This window comes from Panthera onca, chromosome B1, assembly GCF_046562875.1.
Source record: "Panthera onca isolate mPanOnc1 chromosome B1, mPanOnc1 haplotype 2, whole genome shotgun sequence".
Classification (NCBI taxonomy): Eukaryota; Metazoa; Chordata; class Mammalia; order Carnivora; family Felidae; genus Panthera; species Panthera onca.
Genome location: NC_138342.1, coordinates 120,979,027 through 121,000,834, shown reverse-complemented (window position 1 = coordinate 121,000,834; position 21,808 = coordinate 120,979,027). Strand labels below are relative to the sequence as shown.

At 35.3% G+C, this 21,808-nt stretch overlaps 1 protein-coding gene across 11 annotated transcripts in view; it reads left to right on the top strand.

The window, feature by feature from the left end:
- Window positions 1–21,808, top strand: part of INPP4B (inositol polyphosphate-4-phosphatase type II B) — a 762,324-nt gene that overhangs the window by 374,309 nt on the left and 366,207 nt on the right. For all 11 annotated transcript variants that reach the window (XM_078445724.2, XM_078445723.2, XM_060654097.3 and 8 more), the window contains 2 exons: window positions 18,850–19,057; window positions 21,272–21,316. In XM_078445724.2, coding sequence (XP_078301850.1) covers window positions 18,967–19,057; window positions 21,272–21,316 — 136 coding nt within the window. In that variant the 5' untranslated portion in view covers window positions 18,850–18,966. The remainder of the gene's footprint in view (window positions 1–18,849; window positions 19,058–21,271; window positions 21,317–21,808) is intronic.

Genomic DNA, 21,808 nt, shown 5'->3' with positions numbered 1-21,808 from the left:
ACCAAAGCATTCCACTTGTACCTCTCTTAGTTCATCTTCCATTTTTCTAGCCGTTAGTAATTGTAAATATTAATAAAATTAATAATTCTGGTAATATTGATTGAACGCTTGCTATATCTTCTAATTTCTTTTTATTTGTTTTATTTATGTTCAGTATTTTAAAAATCTACACGCAGGAAAATTCATGCTTTTTGGTGTATAGTTCTAGACTTTTTGACATTTTGACAAATGTAAACAGTCATATACACACCACTACAATTAAGATACAGAACACTTACATCACCCCAAAATCTTTTGGCTTCTATCCCTTTATGGTCAACCTCTCCTGCTTACCTCCAACCATTAGAAATCACTGATCTATATTTTATTTCCATAATTTACATTTTCCAGAATTATATAGTATGAAGCCCTTTGAATCTGGCTGTAATGTGCTGAAGATTCATCTAACTTTTGTGGGTATCAATGATGTATTGCTTTTTATTGCTGAGTAATATCCCATTTTGTGGATATACTTTAAGGTGATTATCAATTCATCATTTGAAGAGATTTGGGGTGATTTTGAATATTTAGTTTAAAAAAAACATTAAAAACAGGTTTTTATGTGACCATAAATTCCATTTCTCTTGGGGAAAATAAATAGGAGGAAGACTTCTGGCTCATATGGGAGGTCAGTGTTTATAAGAAACTGACAGACCTTTTTTCCTAAGAAGAGATACTATTTTGCATTCCTATGAGCAATGTACTCATGTTGTCGGCAAATAAAGACAACATTAGTTATTTGTTTTCAATCTGTATGTCTTTTATATAATTTTTAAAGTTTATTTATTTATTTTGAGACAGAGAGAGAGAGAGCATGAGAAGGGGAGAGGCAGAGAGAGGGAGAGAGAGAATCCCTCCATAGAGAATCCCTCTGTGCTAATAGCACAGAGCCTGACATGGCTCGAACACATGAACCATGAGATCATGACCTGAGCTGAAACCAAGAGTCGGACACTTAACCGACTAGCCACCCAGACTTGCCTCAATCTGTATGTCTTTTAATTCTTTTCCTTGACTTACTGCATTGGTTAAGATCACCAGTGTGAAAATGAAGAAGAAAGCTAAGAGTGGAAGCCTTAACCTTATTCCTGATCCTAGCAGCAAAGTATTGAGTCTTTTATAATCCAGCTGTAATCATAGCTGTAGGATTTTTCTAGATGCCCATTATTGAGTTAAAGTACTTCCCTTCTCTTCCTAAATTGCTGAGAGTTTTTTTTTTTTTTTTTTTTTTTTTTTTTAATGGATGAGAGTTTTATTGTATGCATGTTGAATTTCCTCAACTGTTTTTTGGTGTTGTTTTTTTTTTTTTTTTTTTTGCATCTTTTGGATTATCAAATGTTTTTTTTCTTAATTTCTTAGTCTTTTGATATAATGAGTTGTATTAATAGATTTTTTAATGTTAAATAGTTTTTCCTTCCTGGAAAAAACCCCTCTGTATGCTGTATGCTTGAGTGAAACTTGGTAGTTTTTATTCAAAGATTGTTCAATTTTATTTGTTACCTTTTTTATCTTCATATTGTTCAGAATATTTCTTTATTATTATGTTAAGGTTAGTGGTCTATAATGAGCTCTACTCTTCCGTTCCCAATATTGTAATTTATAGCTTCTTTTTATCTTGGTCTATCTAACTGGAGTTTATCAATTTTATTTATCTTTTCAAATAAACAGCTTTTGGTTTCATTGATTTTTCTCAATTGTTTTAATTTTCAATCACATTGATTTTTGCTTTTGTTTTTATTATTCTCTTCCTTCTGCTTGCTTTGAGTTTAATGTACCATTTCTAGTTTCCTAAAATGGTAGTTTAGATCTTAGATGTAAGACTTTTCTAGTATTAGCGTTCTAAATTTCTGTCAGTACCACTTTAGTTGCATCCCACAAATTTTGATATTATTTTTATTTCCATAATTCAAATGATTTCCTAATTACCTTAGTAACTTTCTCTTTGGCACAGTGGTTGTATAGAAGTGTGTTGCCTAATTCTCAAACATTTGAATTTTCCAGATATTTTTGTGTTATTGGATTTTGGCCTAATACCATTATGTTCTAAATATATGTTATTTCAATTAAAAAAGAAGAGTCCCAGTTTTATGGCCCATGTCAAAAAATGGGGACTACCTTCAGGTCAAAAGCACAAGGAAAATAGGGAAAGAAAAATTCACCCTTATGTGTATGTTTCTCCATGTTTAGCTCCTTGTCACAATTTCCCTGCTGTTGTTTATTTTTTTAAATCATCAGGTAGCTCACTTTTTGTGTTTACTTCCAATCAGTGGAGATACAGTGTTTTGTTACATTGGTTCACCTTTGCTAAAAATGAAATACCTAAAAACTTTGCATATATTTGTTTAATTCTCTCTACAATTAATCAGGCAGGCATTGCCATTTTACCAATTTATGTTGAGGAAACTAGGATAGTACAGTTAAGTAAACTGCCCAAGGTCCCAGAGTAATTGGCAGAGCCCTTGGCAGTCTGGATCCATCACAGGTTTCTTAACCACATTCCTATATAACTTCTCTCATGCCAAATTACCGTAATAAGAAGTGTCATGTGAGGGGCGCCTGGGTGGCTCAGTCGGTTGAGCGTCCGACTTCAGCTCAGGTCACGATCTCACGGTCCGTGAGTTCGAGCCCCGCGTCAGGCTCTGGGCTGATGGCTCAGAGCCTGGAGCCTGCTTCCGATTCTGTGTCTCCCTCTCTCTCTGCCCCTCCCCCATTCATGCTCTGTCTCTCTCTGTCTCAAAAATAAATGAACATTAAAAAAAAAATTAAAAAAAAAAAAAAAAAAAAAGAAGTGTCATGTGAGAGAATTCCAATGTGTTTACCAGACTAACATAGAGTTAAATTATAAAAAAAGACTCCTGAAACACAACAAGAAATAGCCAAACAAGGACACATTTATTAACTTTTCTGACAAAGGATTAGGGAGTGAAAAATTCTCAGAATATTTTGCTAAGAGGAAAAGCGTCAGGGAATGTTAAGTGCTAAAATGTGTTTGCATTGGAGGCAGGGAGGTGTGGAAATGGGGCAAGGGGATAGAAGCAGGAGTGAGAGAAAGGTGTGGGGGTGAGAGAAAGGTGTTGGTTGTTCTATTTAAGGACTGAAACTAGTACTTTCTCAAGGACGGGATATAAAAGGGTACATTTCTATTCACACACTGCATCCCATATAGTAGATGCTCAAGAAATACATGTCATATGGATTTATGACTATGGTATTTCCTGTCCTTACTTCTCCTTACCTATGGGATAAGAGCAATCTTAAAAGTTGGAGGACTTCAGCCAAGATTGAGAAGATGGGAAAGGAAGAAGGAAAGTCTACGGATGTTGTTTTATTCAGTGTTCTGGCATAAATTAATGACATACATTTCACATAAAGTTTGAACTAGAATATCATATTGTCTCAGTGGAAATCCTTAATATATTCTAGCTGATCACAGAAGATTAACCCATACTACTAAGGGGACTTGTCAAATCACTCCATGATTTTCTTCATTTCCAGAAGATGCACTAGAGAAATGCTAGATGAGTTTGCAGGTAGAACAGTGGCTTGAACCTCACTGCTCAGCCTCATTATTTTTATAGGTCTTCTGTCCGATTCAAGTTTAGCAGTTGAATTATTTCTTCTTCTTTTTTTTTTTTTATCACCTATTGCTTGCTTTTACTTTTATTGTAGTGCAGTTTTATTGAGTTTTAAGGTGGAATGTGTGATTTTGTACATATTGGAGAGTAAAGGACCTGCTTGTAGTAAAAGAATTAAGACTCATTATCTGTATGCAGTAGGCAGTATGGATAAGAAAACTTAGTTATGCCATATTATATTCTTTGTAGATAACCTCAGGCACTCTATGAACTTCTCTGGAGAGCTAAAGTGAAATTATAATAATCACATCTATACATTTATTCTTGCCTGTTATAATAAAAAGCAGAAGATAAAATTTTAATTAAATTCATTATCTTTCTTTCTTTGAAATTTCAAATTTCAATAGAAAATAAGCAATTAATCATCAGAAACTATAGATAATTTAGTCAATACTAATTGGAACTTGAAATGTATCATCATAAGGAATTCAGTCAGTTCTGTGAATTAATAACTTCTGATGTCTACATTAGAAATGTCCTACGGTTATAATCAAAGTTTCAGTTTTAGTTTTGCTTGAGCACTTGGCATTTAACTGGCCTTGGGTGTTTGTGTGTGACAGTGTTCATAAGGATTTGAGACATTTGATGTTGCTGAGACAGCACTTCCTCGAGTCTTCTTTAGTACATGTGGGAAAAAAAAAAAGAATCAACCTCCAGCCAAATTAAAATTCTTTCTGAACATCTCTGCTTCTTAAGATAGGCTTGAGATGGGCTGCTAGGAGTCATTATATTTGAAATATGAAATTTGCTGAATAAAAGTATCAGGGGAAAAAACCTGTATCTTAAGTGCAGACAATAAACTCCTATCCTTTATTTGGTCTTCCAGATGACAGAGAAGGACATTAAAAAATACCCAAGCATCTAGTGAACTGTTACATAACTCTGTTGTGTTATTTCTTTAAATCTTTGCTGGGTGCTAGCAATTTTTTTTTAAGTGCCTTTGGGGCTTGAGACCAGGTTTTACAAGTTTTTGTCAAGTAGGCAGAATCAATGTGTCACATGATGTGTTTATAGAAGAAAAAATTTTCATGACATTTCTGTCTTTTTGGGAATATCCAATGAAAATTCCTGTTCTTTGTGTAATAGGTGGGAAGCAACCACAAGTGTCACACCCTGAAGAGAAGGGTAAAAAGCTTACCTCAGACAAAAGACCTTCTCTCTAGTTCAGCATGGCTACTAGCCACCTGTGCACATGGAGCTCTCCCACCTCATTTCTAGGCCTCAGTGTTCCCATCACTTAAATGAGACAACTGCTGGTTTCTTTAAGTCTTTTCAAGTCTATATTCTGTTAGAACATTTTATTATAGCATTTTTTAAACTATTATTTTGTTTTAGAGAGAGTGTGTGTGTGGGTAGGGGAGAGGGGCAGAAGAAAGAGAGAGAAAGAGAGAGAGAATACTTTAAGCATGTTCCATACTCAGTATGGAGCCCAACTTGGGACTTGATCCCATGATCCTGGGATCCTGACCTGAGCTGAAATCAAAAGTCGGGCACTCAACTGACTGAGCCACCCAGGTACCCCTTATTGTATTATTTTAATGAGGGATTATGGGTAGACATCTGTAACCAACCTGTCACAAAGAGATGATTCAGATTAAATCGAGCATTTTCTCATATCTTCACTTTGTAGTTCTTCAGGATGCTTTCATTTTTATGACAGACACGGAGCAAAATCTAGCAAATCAGATGGCCTACTGACCATATTCCTAAAGGTGGTCCAAGTCCTCCCTCTCAGGATGTCAGGTCACTGTTAAAACTATGTAAATTATGGTTCAGATCTGGCCTAGTGCTGGCACAAAGACTACAGAGTTCTCAGGATTAAAGGGCCTTGTCACAGGGATTGACAGAGCCTCTTTTACTTTATACACAGTGGAGATCAACATTGTTCTTATCGTAATTTGCGACTAACGAGCAGTAGACTGACCTTTGATTTACAATGAACCAAAGATACAATCCCTCTGCTTGCTGAACTGAGTTCTTTGCTCTGAGTTGTTGCTCTGTGCTCTTTGTGAACATCAAGATTTTGCTAGTTTCAAGGAATATTCAGTTAATACTCATTGTGACTTGGGTCTATTTCTTGACTGAGATTGCAGTCTCCAGAAGGCAGTCCTATGTTTCAAAGAAGCAAAAGGAGGAAATTTTACCCCTTTGTTAAGTATCCAGAATGGTGGGTCTGTAGAATTGGATATGTTCCATCATCAGATTCTATTTTTAAACTTCAATTATTTAGAATTGTTGCTATTGATTCTTTTTCATGGTTGTTTGTCCACTGAAAGTATATTCTCATCAGGACCCAGTAGAAGTGATAGGGATGAGTCTGTCTCAAGAAGACGGAATGTTATAAATAGAGGTATAAAAATATCTACCATGATGGGTTTTTTTTTGTTTGGTTGGTTGGTTTTTTCTCTTTCCTGGGGGTTCTGGTGCTTAGGCTTTAAATGCTGTGTTGATATGTTATAGGTTTCCCAGAGATTTCTATTTTTAGGAAGGAAAATAATATAAATAAAAAGATAAATAAAATAAATGTTTCCTAGCCCTTCTTCCTTTCTCCCTACCTATCTGCCCTAGTATATTTTTTAAGAGATGGTAAACATTTGAAGATTTTTGTATGGTAAAGTTGAAAAGCGATAGCAGGTAGAATACAGAGAAGAATTAGAAACTCACATTAACTTCCTTGTTTCTCCAGTTACTAAGTGGAACAAATTACTTTTTAAGCTTCAGTTTTTCACCTGTAAAGCTGGAGTTACATCTTAAATTTGTTATAAAGATTAACGTTATGCATATGATGTAATAATACAGGACATGGCACATGGCACATAATATTCAGAAAAGTCACATAAGTACTCAGAAAATTGTGGTTGCTTTTGGATAAAATGAATTTCAAAAGCAGTAGTGGAGAGACTCCGTGAAGTGGATATTAGTAGACCCTCCTTTGGTTTGGTATTTACAAGGAGGAAAAGGAAGAGTACCATGCCGGTCACTTATATTTTATTACACCCTTTCCCCTCCTTCCTGTTTCCATGTGTCACTATAGTTTGAACCACTGTGTATTCTAAAACCCCAGTCCAGATGTGTTCAGTAAGTTGCTGGACTCTAGATGATCCTGATTTTGATGACATCAAGACACTAGTTCTTATTATGAGCTGCCATATACATGTCCTGGCCAACCTCCAACATTCTCCAAAGTGTGGCATACAGTGACCTGGGTCTGTTTAGCCAAGTATTCAATAGAGGTGTGTTGGGCCTGACCCTGCCAAGAGTCAGGCAGCACAGCTAAGTCTGGAGAATGCAAAAGTAAAAGGAAGAAAGAATGAGGAAAGGATCACATCTGGGTTAGGGTTAGTCACTGGAAAAAGTTCAATACAAAGAGGCCAACAAATAGATGAGTAAAAAGGAGGTGGGTGTCAAGGGCCTCAGACAGACAACCCAGATTATAAAATTCTGGGTAGAAATGAGAGTACTATATGTAGGTCGTAAGTCAGTGGCTAGAGAGACTGAAGCCCAGACCAGGATCCATAACAGCTCTTGGCATCTGTCTAGAAAGTCTGATTAAGTGACATGGGCCTTTAGCCCATATTGGCTTTTTATTTGGCAGAATTCCGTATTCACTTCTCCCAGTTTATGGGAATGGAATCTGGGCTTCTATTCTTAAAATGGTGCTTCTCATGCTTGAATGTAGGTAGAAATGCTCTATGCCATAATGCAGTGTCTAATTTAGAAGATCTGGGGTCTGGCTCAAGGTTTTGCATTTCTAACAGGCTTCCAGGCGACTCATACTGCTGGTCTAGGGATCGTGTTTTGAGTGGCAAAGCCTTAAAAGACTGTTGCTGTTTGGTCTTGCTAAATCCATGGGTCTTCTGTCTGTCTCATGTCAGTGCTGCTTCCTTGTGGTAAAGCCTGGAAGCTGGGCTTTTGATCAATCTGGAGCCTTGACAACTCTCATCCTTATTCTTCTTGTGACAAAGGGGCTCACATTGAATTTAATCTTGGTAGCAAAACCATACTGACAATTTAAAGAATTCAATTGTCTCCTGACACTGTTGGTTTCTTGGGCAGAAATGTTGCCCTAGAATCTTAATTCATTGCTCTGTCAGGAATTATGCTCTGCCTGGTCAGGGGCCTCATGAGAGGCAAGGAAGGTCTTGACCTTAAATACATGCCTGATTTTTTTTTCAGGTAAAATATCAAATTTGCCAATTTATGCCATTTTCCTCAAAAAGAATCTTTTTCCTGAAACTGTTTTTTTTTTAATTCTTCTATTACTTTCCAATGATATAAATAAGAATAAATCCCTGTTACTGAGAATAGGGGCCTAGTTGCAGAACTTTGAATATAATTATCCTATGAAGATGATAGCTTTCAAAGTACCCTGACATTTGCCATGAGGAAAAAGAAACAGAGAATGCAGAGGTAAATAATATTCCTGGTTTTATGTCTTCTTGACATTATATAGCATTTGGCTGATCCTTACAAGCCCTGTCCATCCATATTCCCTCTTGTAAATTGCAGGGTTTTAGACGGTTTTCAAGTGATTTGGCATTGTGAATTATATCTGGTTTATCAGAATGTCCTGGTGTTAGAAGTTTCAGGATACTGATATGAAGTGAACAAGTTTAGTGGGTTGGCTACTGAAGGGCTATACAATCACCATAACAGAGACTTGCTATTCTGTTTATTTTTGAAATGGATAGGAATTAATCATTTGTTCAACATCTTATATCAAAGCACTGTTTGGAAAGCTGAACAAAAGCCACAGGTACATAGTGTCAGTGAGCCTCCAACACTCCCTGCCCGGACCTCAGCCTGAACAGGCTAGGGAATATCTTTAACCACAGGTATGCCCTTCTGGTTAGAACCCAGGCACAGCCCATCATATGATGCCTTATATTCCTGTCATCCTGGGATAGCACCTAAACCACAAGCACCTCCTGTCCTGTATCCTTGCCCCTTGTGTCATCCTCATTTTGCTATGGGCAAATGACTCAATCTTCCCCTGATCTTCTCACTTTTAAAAATGTTATATAATGTCCTTAGGGTCTTCTATTCCTATAGAAAACAGTTTATTTAGCCTTCTACCTCTTCAGAAAATGTTTTCTTTGTCTTTTTGTCTTAATGAAAACTTGGTTTCTGGGGTTTTCTGCTTCCTAGTTGCCTACTCTAATACAGACAGGCCACAAACCACAGGGACTGAAGGCTGGGCTACTATTTTCTTAGTAGTCACAAGAGTCCCCTTAAGCTGTTAGGACCTCATGTAAGATTGCTGATGTCTGGCTATACCACTCCTCCACCCCTATTTGTCATGTTCATTGGTGAAACTTCTGCTTTCTTCAGACTTCTCTATGGGAACACGTCCTGCCTGTTATCCTCCTGGGAGATTCCAGTTTCCATGGGAATAACCCATTGAACATCCTTGATGCACAGTGTCTTTTTCTTACTAGCCCTAGTGACCAATAATACCATGCCATTTCAGCCATCTACTTATATCCATGGCAATACCTTGGACTTCTCATTACTCAGAACTGAATTATTCTCTCATCTGCCAATATGTTACATCTTTCCCCTTTAATGAGTTCCCAATCCAACCTAAAAAAGATGTTTGGTCACATTTGTATTATTACAGTCTTAGCTTCACTATTCTCTCACTGCATCAGGAGGCAAAACCCCTACACTTCAATGAAACTATCCTTCTCCACAAGACTGCTGAGCACTGTTGGAGAAAGCCACACACATATATCTATAAATCTGTGGTCTCCAGGCCCAGCTGGCCCCATAAAACTGCCTCCAGTTGTTCCCTCATCGGGTACTCTTAAAGGCTAGCTCAGAACTCCACTTTTCTTCTCCAGCCTCCTACCCAACTTCTTCCCCATTTTCTCTCAACATATGACTTTGCCTTTTTAGTTAATTAAATGTATAATGAGTGTTTAGGATGTACCAAAGGTATAATGAAAAATATAGAGACATTTTGTACTTACTCAGTGTAATAAACAAAACTTTCCCTGTGCATTTGAAGTTTTTTGTGTTCCCCTTCCTGATCATATCCCTCACGCTTGTTCCCCAAATATCATAATTATTCTGATTTAAGTGTTTATCATGCATTTCTCTGTGGTTGGACTTCATATGTATGTACACCTACACAATATAGAACTAGAGTACTATTTTACATGTTGTTAAATTTTCTATAAGTGCCATCATATCCCTCCCTCTGTCTTCCTGTCCCTCCTCACTCTTTCTCCTCTGTACTTTATGAAGTTAATCAATGTTGATATATGAAGATTCATTTTATATAGAATGAATAGGCTACAATATATTTGTCTACTTTCTTAGTGACAGGCCTTTAGCCTGTTTCAATATTTTTTTTATTGAAGCTGATTTATTATGAACATTCCTTCCATTATCTTCTGGTATGCATTTTCAATAATTTTTCTAAAATAGAAGCTTATAAGTAGAATTGCTTTTCAGTTTAAATCATGGATTTGAGAACTTGTATTCTAAATATAAGCATTTAATAATATAACTTTCCCTTTAAGCACATTTTTATATGTAGCATAGTGATTTTATTCTGATTTAAATGTACAAATACACACATTTTTATTTTAGTTTATTAAGGTTTGTTTTATAACCAAGAATATAATCTTAGTAAGCATTCCATGTGTACTTTGAAACAAAATATGTATTCTGTTGTTGGATGAAGTCTAATAAATACCAATGAGGTCAAGTTGTTAGTAGTGTTATTTAAGTATTCTGTATCCTCTCTGATGTTTTATCTACTTGTTTGATCTGTTGTAGAGAGTGGAATGTTGAGGTCTCTATATCACTGTGGATTTGTCTGTTTCTTTTTCAGTTCTTTAAGTTTTTGCTTCATGTATTATAAAGCTCTATTGTTAGGCCCATTTACCTTCAGGATAGTTACATTTTCTTGGTGAATTACAATTTTATCCTTATATAATACTAATGTGTGTTATATGAAATCTATTTTATCTGATACCAATAGTCACTGCAATTTTCCTTTGATTAATGTTTCCATGATATAATTGTTTCAGTCTTTTCAGTCTTTTTACTTTTAACTTAACTGTGTCATTATATTTCATTATAACTATGAAGCATATAGTCAGGTCTTTCAAGCTGATAATCTTTTCTGTCTTTTAATTGGTGTGTGTGTATGTGTGTGTGTGTGTGTGTGTGTGCGTGTGTAGCTTGCATTTAATGTGATTATTGACATGGTTGGATTAAAAACATTTTGCTACTTGTCTTCTATATATTCCATCTGTCTTGTTCTTTTCCTCTGCTTTAAAATTTATTTTGTATGTTTTGTTATTCCATTTTACCTTCACTATTGGGTTATTATTTATACTTATTTTTAAAAGTTATTAGTAATTACTCCCCAAATTGTCATAAACATTTTAATTACAATCTACCTTCAAGATTTTAGTGATATAATTGTATACTATACTTTTAGTGTAAGAACTAAACAACAACTCCCCATTCATCCCTGTCACCCTTCTTGCTATTGATGTTATATGTTACACTTTTATATATGCTATCAGTATATAATACATCACTACTATTTTTACTTTAGGCCAGTGGTTGGCAAACTCTGGCCTTCAGGCCAAATCCTGAATATTAATTGGTTTTACAAATAGAATATTATTGTAACACAACCATGCCTATTTGTTTATGTATTGCCAATGGTTGCTTATATACTACCACAGCAGAGTTGAATGGTTGTGACAGAAACCGTATAGTCCAAAAAGCCTAAAATATTTACTATCTGTCTTTAATAGAAGTGTGCCAAACCCTGCCTTAGGCAATTATCTTTTATAGTCACTACAAACAAGAAAAGATTAAATTAATATTTACTTTCTTTTATATCGCTTATAGCATTCTCCATTTCTTTTGTGGATTCAAATATCTTTCTGTTATGTCATACTTGAAAAACTTCCTTTAATATTTCTTGCAGTGCAAATCTGCTGATAATGAATTTGTCAGTTTTTATTTGTCTGGATAAAAGTCTGTGTCTCTTAATTTTTACAAGTTATTTCTACTTTGTATAAAATCCTGGGTTGATGTTTTTCTTATTTCAGTGCTTTAAAGATGTCACTTACATACTTTTAAACAAGAAGTCCAAAATATTTTCTTACTTTTGTTACTCTATATGTAATTTGCTTTTTTTTTTTTTTTTTTTTTTTTTTTGCTTTGGTCACCTTAAATTTTTTCTCCTTATCTTCGTTTTTCAAAAGCCTGACTGTGATATACATAGAAGTTTATCGTTTGTTTGATTTGCTTGTTTGTTTATGGGTATATTTGTGTACATGTCATTTCTCTGGTGTTTTCTGAGCTTCTTGGATTGGTGTTTTGAAATTTAATATTTTTGGAAAATCTTAGGCCGTTATCTCTTCAAATATCTATTCTGTCTTTTTCTTTCTTCTGAGATTCAAATAACACATATATTTAATTTGGTATTGTGTCACAGCTTTTGAATGCTCTCGTATGCATTTTCATTTTTCTTTGTGTCTTTTTTTTTCTTTTTTTCTTTGTGTTTCAGTTTGGGTAATTTCTATTAGCTTATCTTCAAGTTCACTGATTACTTCATTGATGGTATCATAACTATTAATGATCTTGTCAAAGGCATTCTTCCTCTCTTACTGTGTTTTACATTCCTAGGATTTGTATTTGGTCATTTCCAATAGTTTCGATCTCTGCTAAAAATCTCCATCTGGTCATGCAAGTCATCCACATTTTCCATTAGAGTCTTAAGTATATTCTGTTTCTAACAGGTCCAACATTTGGGTCTTATATTAACCTGGTTCTCTTAACTGCTTTTTTCCCCTCTTTTCTCTTGACTGTTCATCTTAGTCTTCATCTTCTTTGTGTAGTGTGTAGGATAGTAGAATATAACAAAAATAGTACCTATGCCTGGAAGTGGGCATTCCTCTTTTCCTACTACACCTTTAAATTGAGTCAATCTAGTCAGTAACAGATCTGGGTTTGAGTTTTGTTGTTACTATGGCTGCCTTGAGTGCATCACCAGTTTCAAATAACTCTAACATTCATTTCTACTCATAGTGGGGTTTGGGTGTCTGGAGACTGTTCTCTACTCTCCGCTTAAGGCTTTTTTGGGGAGCTTCTACCAAAGAGAGGTTTACTGTTCATGTTTTTATGCCTCCTCCAGTGGTAGGCTGCTGTTAATAGTTTCCTACTATTTACTGGACCTGTAGGAATAGAGACATTTTCTGTTGTCCTATTTTTAACCTCGATCTTAGGCAAAATCTATATTCTTGGGTCTTGAGGATGAGGCTTTTCAGTGGTCCTGTCCTTCTCTTAGCAATAGAGGATCAGAGAATCTCTAATGATCTGATCCCAGGAAGCTTCTCTGTACCTCTCTTATTTCTATCTTCTAGTTGCAATGAGTCTCCATCTATGCCCTGAAGGCAATAGAGTCTGCAGTTTTTGTTCTATAGGGAAGAGGATCCAAGTGGTGTGTCTTTAGTGATGGCTACTCCCCTCCCATAGGGTTGAATCACCAAAGGACACTTTCTCCAGATTCCCACTTTCTTCCCAGTCTTCCTCATGAGCCTCTGTGAGGATGAAGAAAAGTCTGTTAGCGAATGCAGCCTACTTTTGAGCTTAGGCCTTTCAGTAGCTCTGTACTTTCATACTAGTCCCCCTTGACCTTCAGTAAGTCATTGAATATTTTTGGCTGAATTATTATTACCAGCTTATATGAGGCCTGACATCTCTTCCTTCTGTGGAGGGAAGCTCTTTTCCATGAAGGCATTTGCCTTTTCTTAGGTTTCAGGCTAGTTGATTCCTCTGAGACTTCTGTTCTCAGATTAAAGAAATGTTTATGGTTTGATATATTCAGCATTTTCTTGAGTTTATAGTGGGAGTAATAGTCTTTGCATTTTTGTATATCCTAAACTGGAGCTGAAATTTCTGTTACAAATATATTTCTAGTGTATAATTTGTTACTTCAGTTTTTGTGGTATCTTGTACTTACAGAATATTTTTTTTTATTTTAGTGTAGTCAAATTTATTAATATTTCCTTTATGTACTGTGCTTTTGAAGTCAGGTTGATAAATCTTTTATACTCCATTGTTCTTAAATATACTTTTTTCATGAATGGATAACAATAAGGCCATTGGGCAGAATCTCCTCAAATTTCTGTTAATGCTTTTCAGATCATACCTCATTTTCTCTTCACCCCCAACTTCCTCCCATTATAGCAGATTACATCATCTAGATTTTTTTCTTGCCCCAACAATAATATCTTTTTCTCCTTAATCTTCAATTTAAGATTGAAAATTTAATTGAAAATAAAAAAAAAAAGTATTTTTCCTTCCTTTGTTTCTGAAGGACAACTTCACTAGGTAGAGAATTCTTGGTTAACAGTTATTTCCTTTCAAAATTTTGAATATATCATCACATTCTCTCCTGGCCTGAAAAATTTCTGTTGAGAAATCTGCTTATAGTCTTTAGGGGTTCCCTTGTATGTAACTTCTCTCTTTTCTCTTGCTGCTCTTAAAATTCTTCCATTGTTTTTCACTTCTGACTATTTAATTATATAGTCAGTATCTCAGTGTAGCCCTATTTAAATTCAGCTCTTTAGGATCTTTTGGGCCTCATGGATCTATGTGTCCATTTATCTCTCCAGGTTCAGGGATTTTTTTTTTCAACCTTGCTACTTTAAATATACTTTCTGTCCGTTTTTCTTTCTCTTTTCTTTCTGGCATTCTCATAATGCAAATATTGTTTCTTTTCATTTTGTATTATAATTTCTGCAAGCTTTCTTCACCCTTTTTCATTCTTTTTTTTTTCCTTTTTCCTCCTCTGACTCGGTAATTTTCAATGTCTTATTGTTCAGGTGAGTGATTCCCCACCCCCCCAATGGTGAAGTCTTCTTTTAAAACTCTCTACTGAGTTCTTCAGTTCAGTTATTATATTTTTCAACTCTAGATTTCTATTTTATTGCTTTTTGATGGTTTCTATTTCCTTATCAAACTTCTTGTTTTGTTCATGCATTGTTTTCCTAATTTTATTTAGTTATATGTCTGTTTTCTTGTAATTCACTAAACTTCCTTAGATAATTCTGAATTCTTTGACACCTCACAGATCTCCATATATTTAGTGTCAGTTATTAGAACTTTATTAATTTCCTTTGGTGTCATATTTGCCTGATGTGTGTGTGTGTGTGTGTGTGTGTGTGTGTGTGTGTATCCTTGTGTCCTTATTAATTCTACCTGTTTGAGTAATGGCCTCCTTTTCTAGACTTTACAAGTTTTCTTTGGTAGAGACAGCTCTTCAATAGTCAGCTAAGTTTGGGTTTCTGGGTGTGTATCTGATAATGTCCTTGAGCAGGTGGGGCCTGTCACTATGGCCTATTTTTGAGCAAGGCTGCTGTTCCAGGTCTAAAGGGATGGCAGGGAGTGGGAGTTGTGCCACTGGCTGAGAACAGTTAAATAGTTTTATGGGCCTGGTTCCCTACCCTAGTGAAGCTATAGGATGGGCTCTATGCTTGCCCAGATTCTCTGATGAGGCTTACTAGATGATCAGGACTGGGTACAGTATTTGGTAATAGAGCTATGAATTAATTTCCCTGTCCTTGCAGAGCAGTAGGATGGGACTCAGGACCTGTACAGTTTGTTATTTGGTGACTTTAATCAAACCAGAGTGTGCACCGAATTCCCTGGTTGGGTGAGGTAACTGGTTTTGCTCTGCAGATGTGGGGAGTCACAGGCTGTGCTCTCTGTTCAAATGCCAATGCCACGAATGTAGGGCTGTTGAATAGGCTGTGCAGCTTTCTATATGCTCTGGTTAGGTTCCTTGGTTGGGCAGGATGAAAGTTGTATTCAGGGATGAGGAGGTTACAAATTATATTCTCTGCCCTGGAGCAGTGGGAGAAGCTGCTCTAGCCATAAAGCTTTTTGTTTGTTGTATTAACTCAAGACAACCCCCACTCTAAGTTTCCTGATTAAACATGGCCACTAGATTTGCCTGCCCACCTCTCAGTTTCCTGGGGTTGCCAACCCATCAGGTGAGATGGAGCTGGAAAACACTCTCCTCAGTATATCTCAGCTCCCTTGCCTAGGCAGTAGGGGGAGGGACTTTCAGTTTCCCAAACAGGCTTTCTGGTGGAGAAGAACTGGAGCTACCCTCAGCCTTGTCTATGAATTAATCCTCTTGTCTCTGTGCAGCACTGGAACACTCCACAGGTGGTACTGGCTTTGTTCTGGGGGTGATCTCTGTCTGCCTCTGAGCTGAGTACCACAAGTCTTCAAAGCTCCCAGGAGTTGTCATCAGAAGACACTCTTAGCTCCCTTGCCTTGGCAGAAGGAGAGGGCGCCACTGGAGGCTAGCCTCAATTTCTCAAACAGGCTCTCTGGTTGGAAAGGGGTGGGAGCTACTCAGCCTTGTAAAGTCATCTTTTAACTTAATGACCTTGTTTACTTGAGAAACATCCAGTAAGTAGAGTGATGACATTGTTCCCTCAGTTGTTCTTCTCTGCTGCTCCTCCTATCACTGTCAGTGCTTTTACCAGCTAAATTCTCTTCTTGCTCCCCTGAATGGTTTTGTGCCTTACAGTTCAGTCTTTAGTCATCCTTTTTTTTCACTACATGTACTTGGTTTCAATGACTTCGTTTGACTTTGACTTCAACCATTAGCCAATGATTTACAAAAAAATACTTTTCCAGCCTTAGTATCTCTCCTGAAATCTAGACCCATGTGTTTAACTGTTTCTGAATATTTGAAGACATTTCAAAAACAACATGGTTAGAACTAAACTCATCATCCTTGACTAAAATCCCTCTTTCTTTATATTCCAGATAGTTTAGTGGTCCATATTTACTGACTTTCACCTGAAATTCCTGACTTTCATTATCTCAATTCTAAATTGCAGCTAATTCCATCATTAAGTCTAGGTAACTGCATTTAATAAATGGCCCTTTACCCCATTTAATAACTTGTTTTGGAATCCAGATTCTCTTCTCTAGTCATCTGCTTCTGTTTTGACTTAGATCCTCTTTATTATTTTATTTTCCTTGAATATTAAAATAACCTCCAAACAAGTTAGTTTCTTTATTAAGTTGTCAACTTCTAGTATGTTCTCTACTTTGACACCCAGTAAACTTTCTAAAAATCAAATATAGTTATGTCACTCTCTTACAATAGGTACATTTAATGTCGCTTCTTTCTGCTCTGAGAATTAGGTTTAGTATCTCTAGCTGACTTTTTAAAATATATTTGTGGTATGTAAAAATTTAAATCTATTCTTGTGCATGATCTCCAAACCAAAAAATTTCCAATAGACACAGAAAAGGAACTACTATATTTAACCATAACCATAGGTAAATGCTGTATTTACCAGCTAGAAAATGTAGTGGTTTTCTAGAGCTTTTCTATTAATATAACTGATTCCTTCTGAGGCATATGCCTTGTTAATAGGTATCAAATCTGAAATTTCTCCTCAAATGAAACAAGATAGAATAAAAATGAATAGAGTCATAAGAGGTTGTTATATGATCTTTGTCTTATGTATTTGACTTTATTCTCTTGAAATTGAATTTATTTTTACGTTTTGAATGGGTGATATGCCTAAAATGGGACCATATTAGTAATATTTATAGGCCTCTTCAGTCTTCTCCACTCACCCAAAGGTACACATTCACCCACACTCAGAGTTGACATTTATTTTATTAATTATTCACTGTTAGTGTGCTGAGTTGTTAGTTTGTTAAGATTTATCCGTATTGCTTATTTAGGCCTCCTCTTTAATTTTTATGACAGCTGATCAAGATTAGAGGTTGAGTTTTTGGTGAAGAACTACAGTGAAGTTAACAAAGGTCTTGTACCCAAGTCCCACATGCATGGTAGTCTTCCACAGATATGACCCCACTCATGCTAATGAAATTGTCATAGGTTCATGATAGAATGTGGTCCAATGAATATATGTGTGTCCTTATCAGAAGAGACATCTAAATTTAAATAGTTAAAAAAATAGAAAGCATTATCTTAACTCAAAATATAATTTTTAACTTGAAGAATTTGGTCTAATTGATAGTGCAATTGCCCTTTACTCCTGGCCTTCATTCCTGGTTGTATCCTGAGGAACCAATGCGTACTTATATACAACTTTATTAGAATATTTTTTAAAGATTCAAGATGCTTTCAGAATTTAATTTTTACCAGATGATCTTTAAAAACCAGAGCTGAATTACAAATGAAACTGCTTTGTTAAAACAACAAAGACTAAGGCTGTGGATTTGTGAAGTTGGAGACGAAATCATTATTCTAAACCAAACTTGATTGCCACTATCGCTTTAAACAACATTGGACAGACATTTAAAGATTTTTTTATACATTTTAATTCAGGTGGTAACTTGATTTAAAACAACATTGATTTTTTTTCCCTAATTCATTCTTGGTCATGTATATCAGGCTAAATATCAGAATGAATTTGAAACTATTTGTGGCTATTTGCATAATAGGGTATTAAATTCTTGGAAAGGTTTTCTTTCCCCCATGCTGATTTTCATGATTTTGTTGTTACTTTGATTTCCCCTTGAGCTTTAGCTTTGTAGAGTTATTATTCATTTTTTTCACCATAGACCCTGATCATTAACCATTAAAACTTTATCAGGCAGAGAAGCAAGACTCCATGGGTAATGATGAGGTTGGAAACTCCCTTGTACTACTTGTTGGCTCTTGGCTCATACTGGAAGAAGAGTGCCATGCCAAATTGTCTTTACGTGCTCATGAATAATGTTCTAACAAGGGTGGATGGAGAGATGAGCGTAAAGGGTAGATCTAATGGAAGGAATGATAGTAATATTCACCTTAGCAAAACATGCTAATGCCTTGACAAGATGCTCTTGCTGCTAAATTAGATGCATATTAGGTTAGCAGCAGCCCCTATTGCTATCTACTGTTTTACAGAATGACCTAGAAGAGAAGAATACACATTTCAGGATTTAGAAATCCCTCTTATGAACATAAAATAATTGCATAGAGAAATACCCACTTAACTTAGAGTTCATGAGGCATAAATTAGATGGATAGATCTTGAAAATAAAGGTGAGATAGGCAGGAAGTTGTAGTTTCTACCTACCTTCAATTCTTAGCTTTATACTGAACTCTGAAGTAACTAAGATTTTTGCTGTTGCTGTTTCCTAAATGCAGAATTTCAGAGGATATCAGGCCTTTAGTGTGAAGATACATCTATATTAAACCAGGAATCACTGGCAGTGACATTTGGACGTGAAAATTTAGAGGACTAAACAACTGTGAAGGTTGATCATGGAAATCAAAGAGGAAGGAGCATCAGAAGAAGGCCAGCACTTTCTTCCCACACCCCAGGCAAATGATACTGGGGACTTCCAGTTCACAAGTAAGTATATGTGTTCCCCTCTCTGTAATTCTCTGAAAATGTAAATTGAGTCAACTAAGCATACATTCATATGTATTCACAGAAACCTGGGTTCTAACAAATGGCATGAAATTAACTATTTTTTTGTTTGCACCATTTATTTTGTCCTAGTGAGTCTGTGATGTGATTCTGATCCTTTACCTTGAGTGAGACAGATGATAGTCTATGAAATGGACTATGAAATATAGTCTATGAAATATCAAATAGTAGAATCAAAGTTCTTGAATGTATATTAAGACATTAATAAATACTTTTTTAAGACACTAATAAATACTTTTTAAGTACACCTCCTCTTTAGCATTTATGTAATCTCATGTGGAATTATTTTTTAGAATATAGAAATGTTCTCTTTAAAATCAAAGTCATTTAAGTTGAAAGCATTAGGACATAATGGTTACCCTAGACAGGTAGATTGTCACTGCTATACTCAAGAACACTAAGTCACATAAATAGAGCAAATATGGAGATGTGGCCAAGATTTGCATTTAGACATTACAGTTGTTATTTGTGCTACTCAAGTCATTAAAATCATTGGAAGAATTGTATGTTTTCTATTATGCTTCAAATTGTAGAGTTTAGGTTTTATTGTTTAGCATGAATTGTGCCTTTTCTTTTCAAGAGTCCTGTTGGCCATTTATTTATCGCTTTCAAATATATGTCAAATTAAATGAGAGTATTTAATTTACACCATAAAAATAAACTTTAAAGGGTAGCTTGGGTGTCTCAGTCAGTTAAGCGTCCAACTCTTGATTTTTGGCTGAGGTCATGATCTCAAGTTTCATATGTTTGATCTCCACATTGGGCTCCGTGCTGACAGAGTGAAGCCAGCCTGGGGTTCTCTCTTTCCCTCTCTTTCTCTGCTCCTCCCCCACTGGTGCACGTGTGTGCATACATGCTTTCTCTCAAAAATGAATAATAAACATTTAAAAACATAAAAAATAATCTAAAGAAAACAGTATTGGTTGAATATGTTTTCTAGAAATTTGTTTGTCAAAGCTTACAGCAGTTACTAATAGTCTTTAAAAAAATCTATATTATTTGAAATGAACAGAGATCTACCCAATGATTACAAGTCTCATCCCTCTGGAAAGTCTGATATTTTTAATCATAGTATTGTGAAATGTCAACAGGAGAAAAAATAAATGGCTACTAAGCAAAAAGAAAGAAGAAAAAAGTTAACCCTGTAAATAAAAAAACAAATAGATTTTATACAAAGAAATGGTACTAACAATATATTAGTGATCCAATATTATTAAATTTAAATTGTATTTGGTAAATGCACCAGTAGAAATAAATAAGAAAATGATTTTACATTTATTTAGATTTAGAAATAAATAAGAAAATGATTCTTACATTTATTACCAAATAGTTTACTTTTTCATTAATTTTAGTTTCACTTCTTTGGCAACCCATGAGTTGTAATAAGTGGTATCCAAGTCCTCATCCAGTCTTTTTTAAAAAGACCCAAGCTGTGCGTGGTCGTCGGGTATCCATGTTATCACATTATACCACGTTATCACCTTCCAGTCGGATCTCGCTGCCTTCTAACCCTTACATGTTCCCATTTCCTTACTTTTGTTCTCAGACATTCCCTCCACTTCATTCTAAGCCATGTTGTTAGATTTCTTAAAAATCATGATAAAAAGGAATAGAAACACTTATCAGGACATTGATTTGAGCTATCTATAAGTTGACAGAATAACCACCACCATAATGTCCTTCATAACCTTACAAGAGATATCTCTTTAATTAATAACTTACTCTTTACAGCAGGCTGGAATGGTTTGAAAGAAAAATCTATATAGGAGAGTACTTGGGTGAGGTCATCTTTTTTGAAAGTTTTGCCTCTGTCTACATTCATCTAAAAGAAACTAACAATGAAAAAATACATTTTAAATTGCAAAGCTTACAAAAACAATATTTTTTGAGTTTCTTTAGAGCCTTAGAGCTAAGGAGATAGGTCAAGTCTTTAGTCACATTTAGTTCTGCTACAAATATTATGTCCTGCCCTGAGAACTGATGGCTTATCAGTCTGGACAATTAACTGAGTTAATTTGTTCTGCCAAATAATATATTTATACATCCTGGGTAAGGTGAAGCACTGTAATATGTATTTATATATCTTTGATAATGAGTTAAATATCTTTAATCTGAATTCTTACCCATTATTGTTAGGTATTCAGAAGACTCCAAATGAACCACAGTTGGAATTCATCCTTGGTAAGGAATTCTATCTTATTTATACTGATAAATATAATAGTAATTGCATATATAGCATACAGCCTTAGGTTCCTTATATCATTATATAATTTACAAACTTTTACAAACATTGTTCTATAAAAGAAATTTCACTCTTTAGGGTGTTACTTTGAGGTAGATGGCAGGATGGGTGAAATAGGTAAAGGAGATTAAAAGTACAGTTATCATGATGGGCACTGAGAAATGCTATGAAATTGTTGAATTATTATATTCTACACGTGAAACTAATACAAGTTGTTTTTGTTGTACTTCAGTTTAAAAAGTGATAACAAAGCTGGGGGGGGGGGGAGTTCATTCTATATGGTGTTACTTTCCCCAGTTTATAAGTAAAGAATCTGAGCTTATGGTTCTGAAATATTTTGTAAGCTCACTGATATCTTTACATTGTATTTGTGATGAGGTTTTATAGAATCACACATACATGTGTTCGATTTCATATACAGAGACAAGATA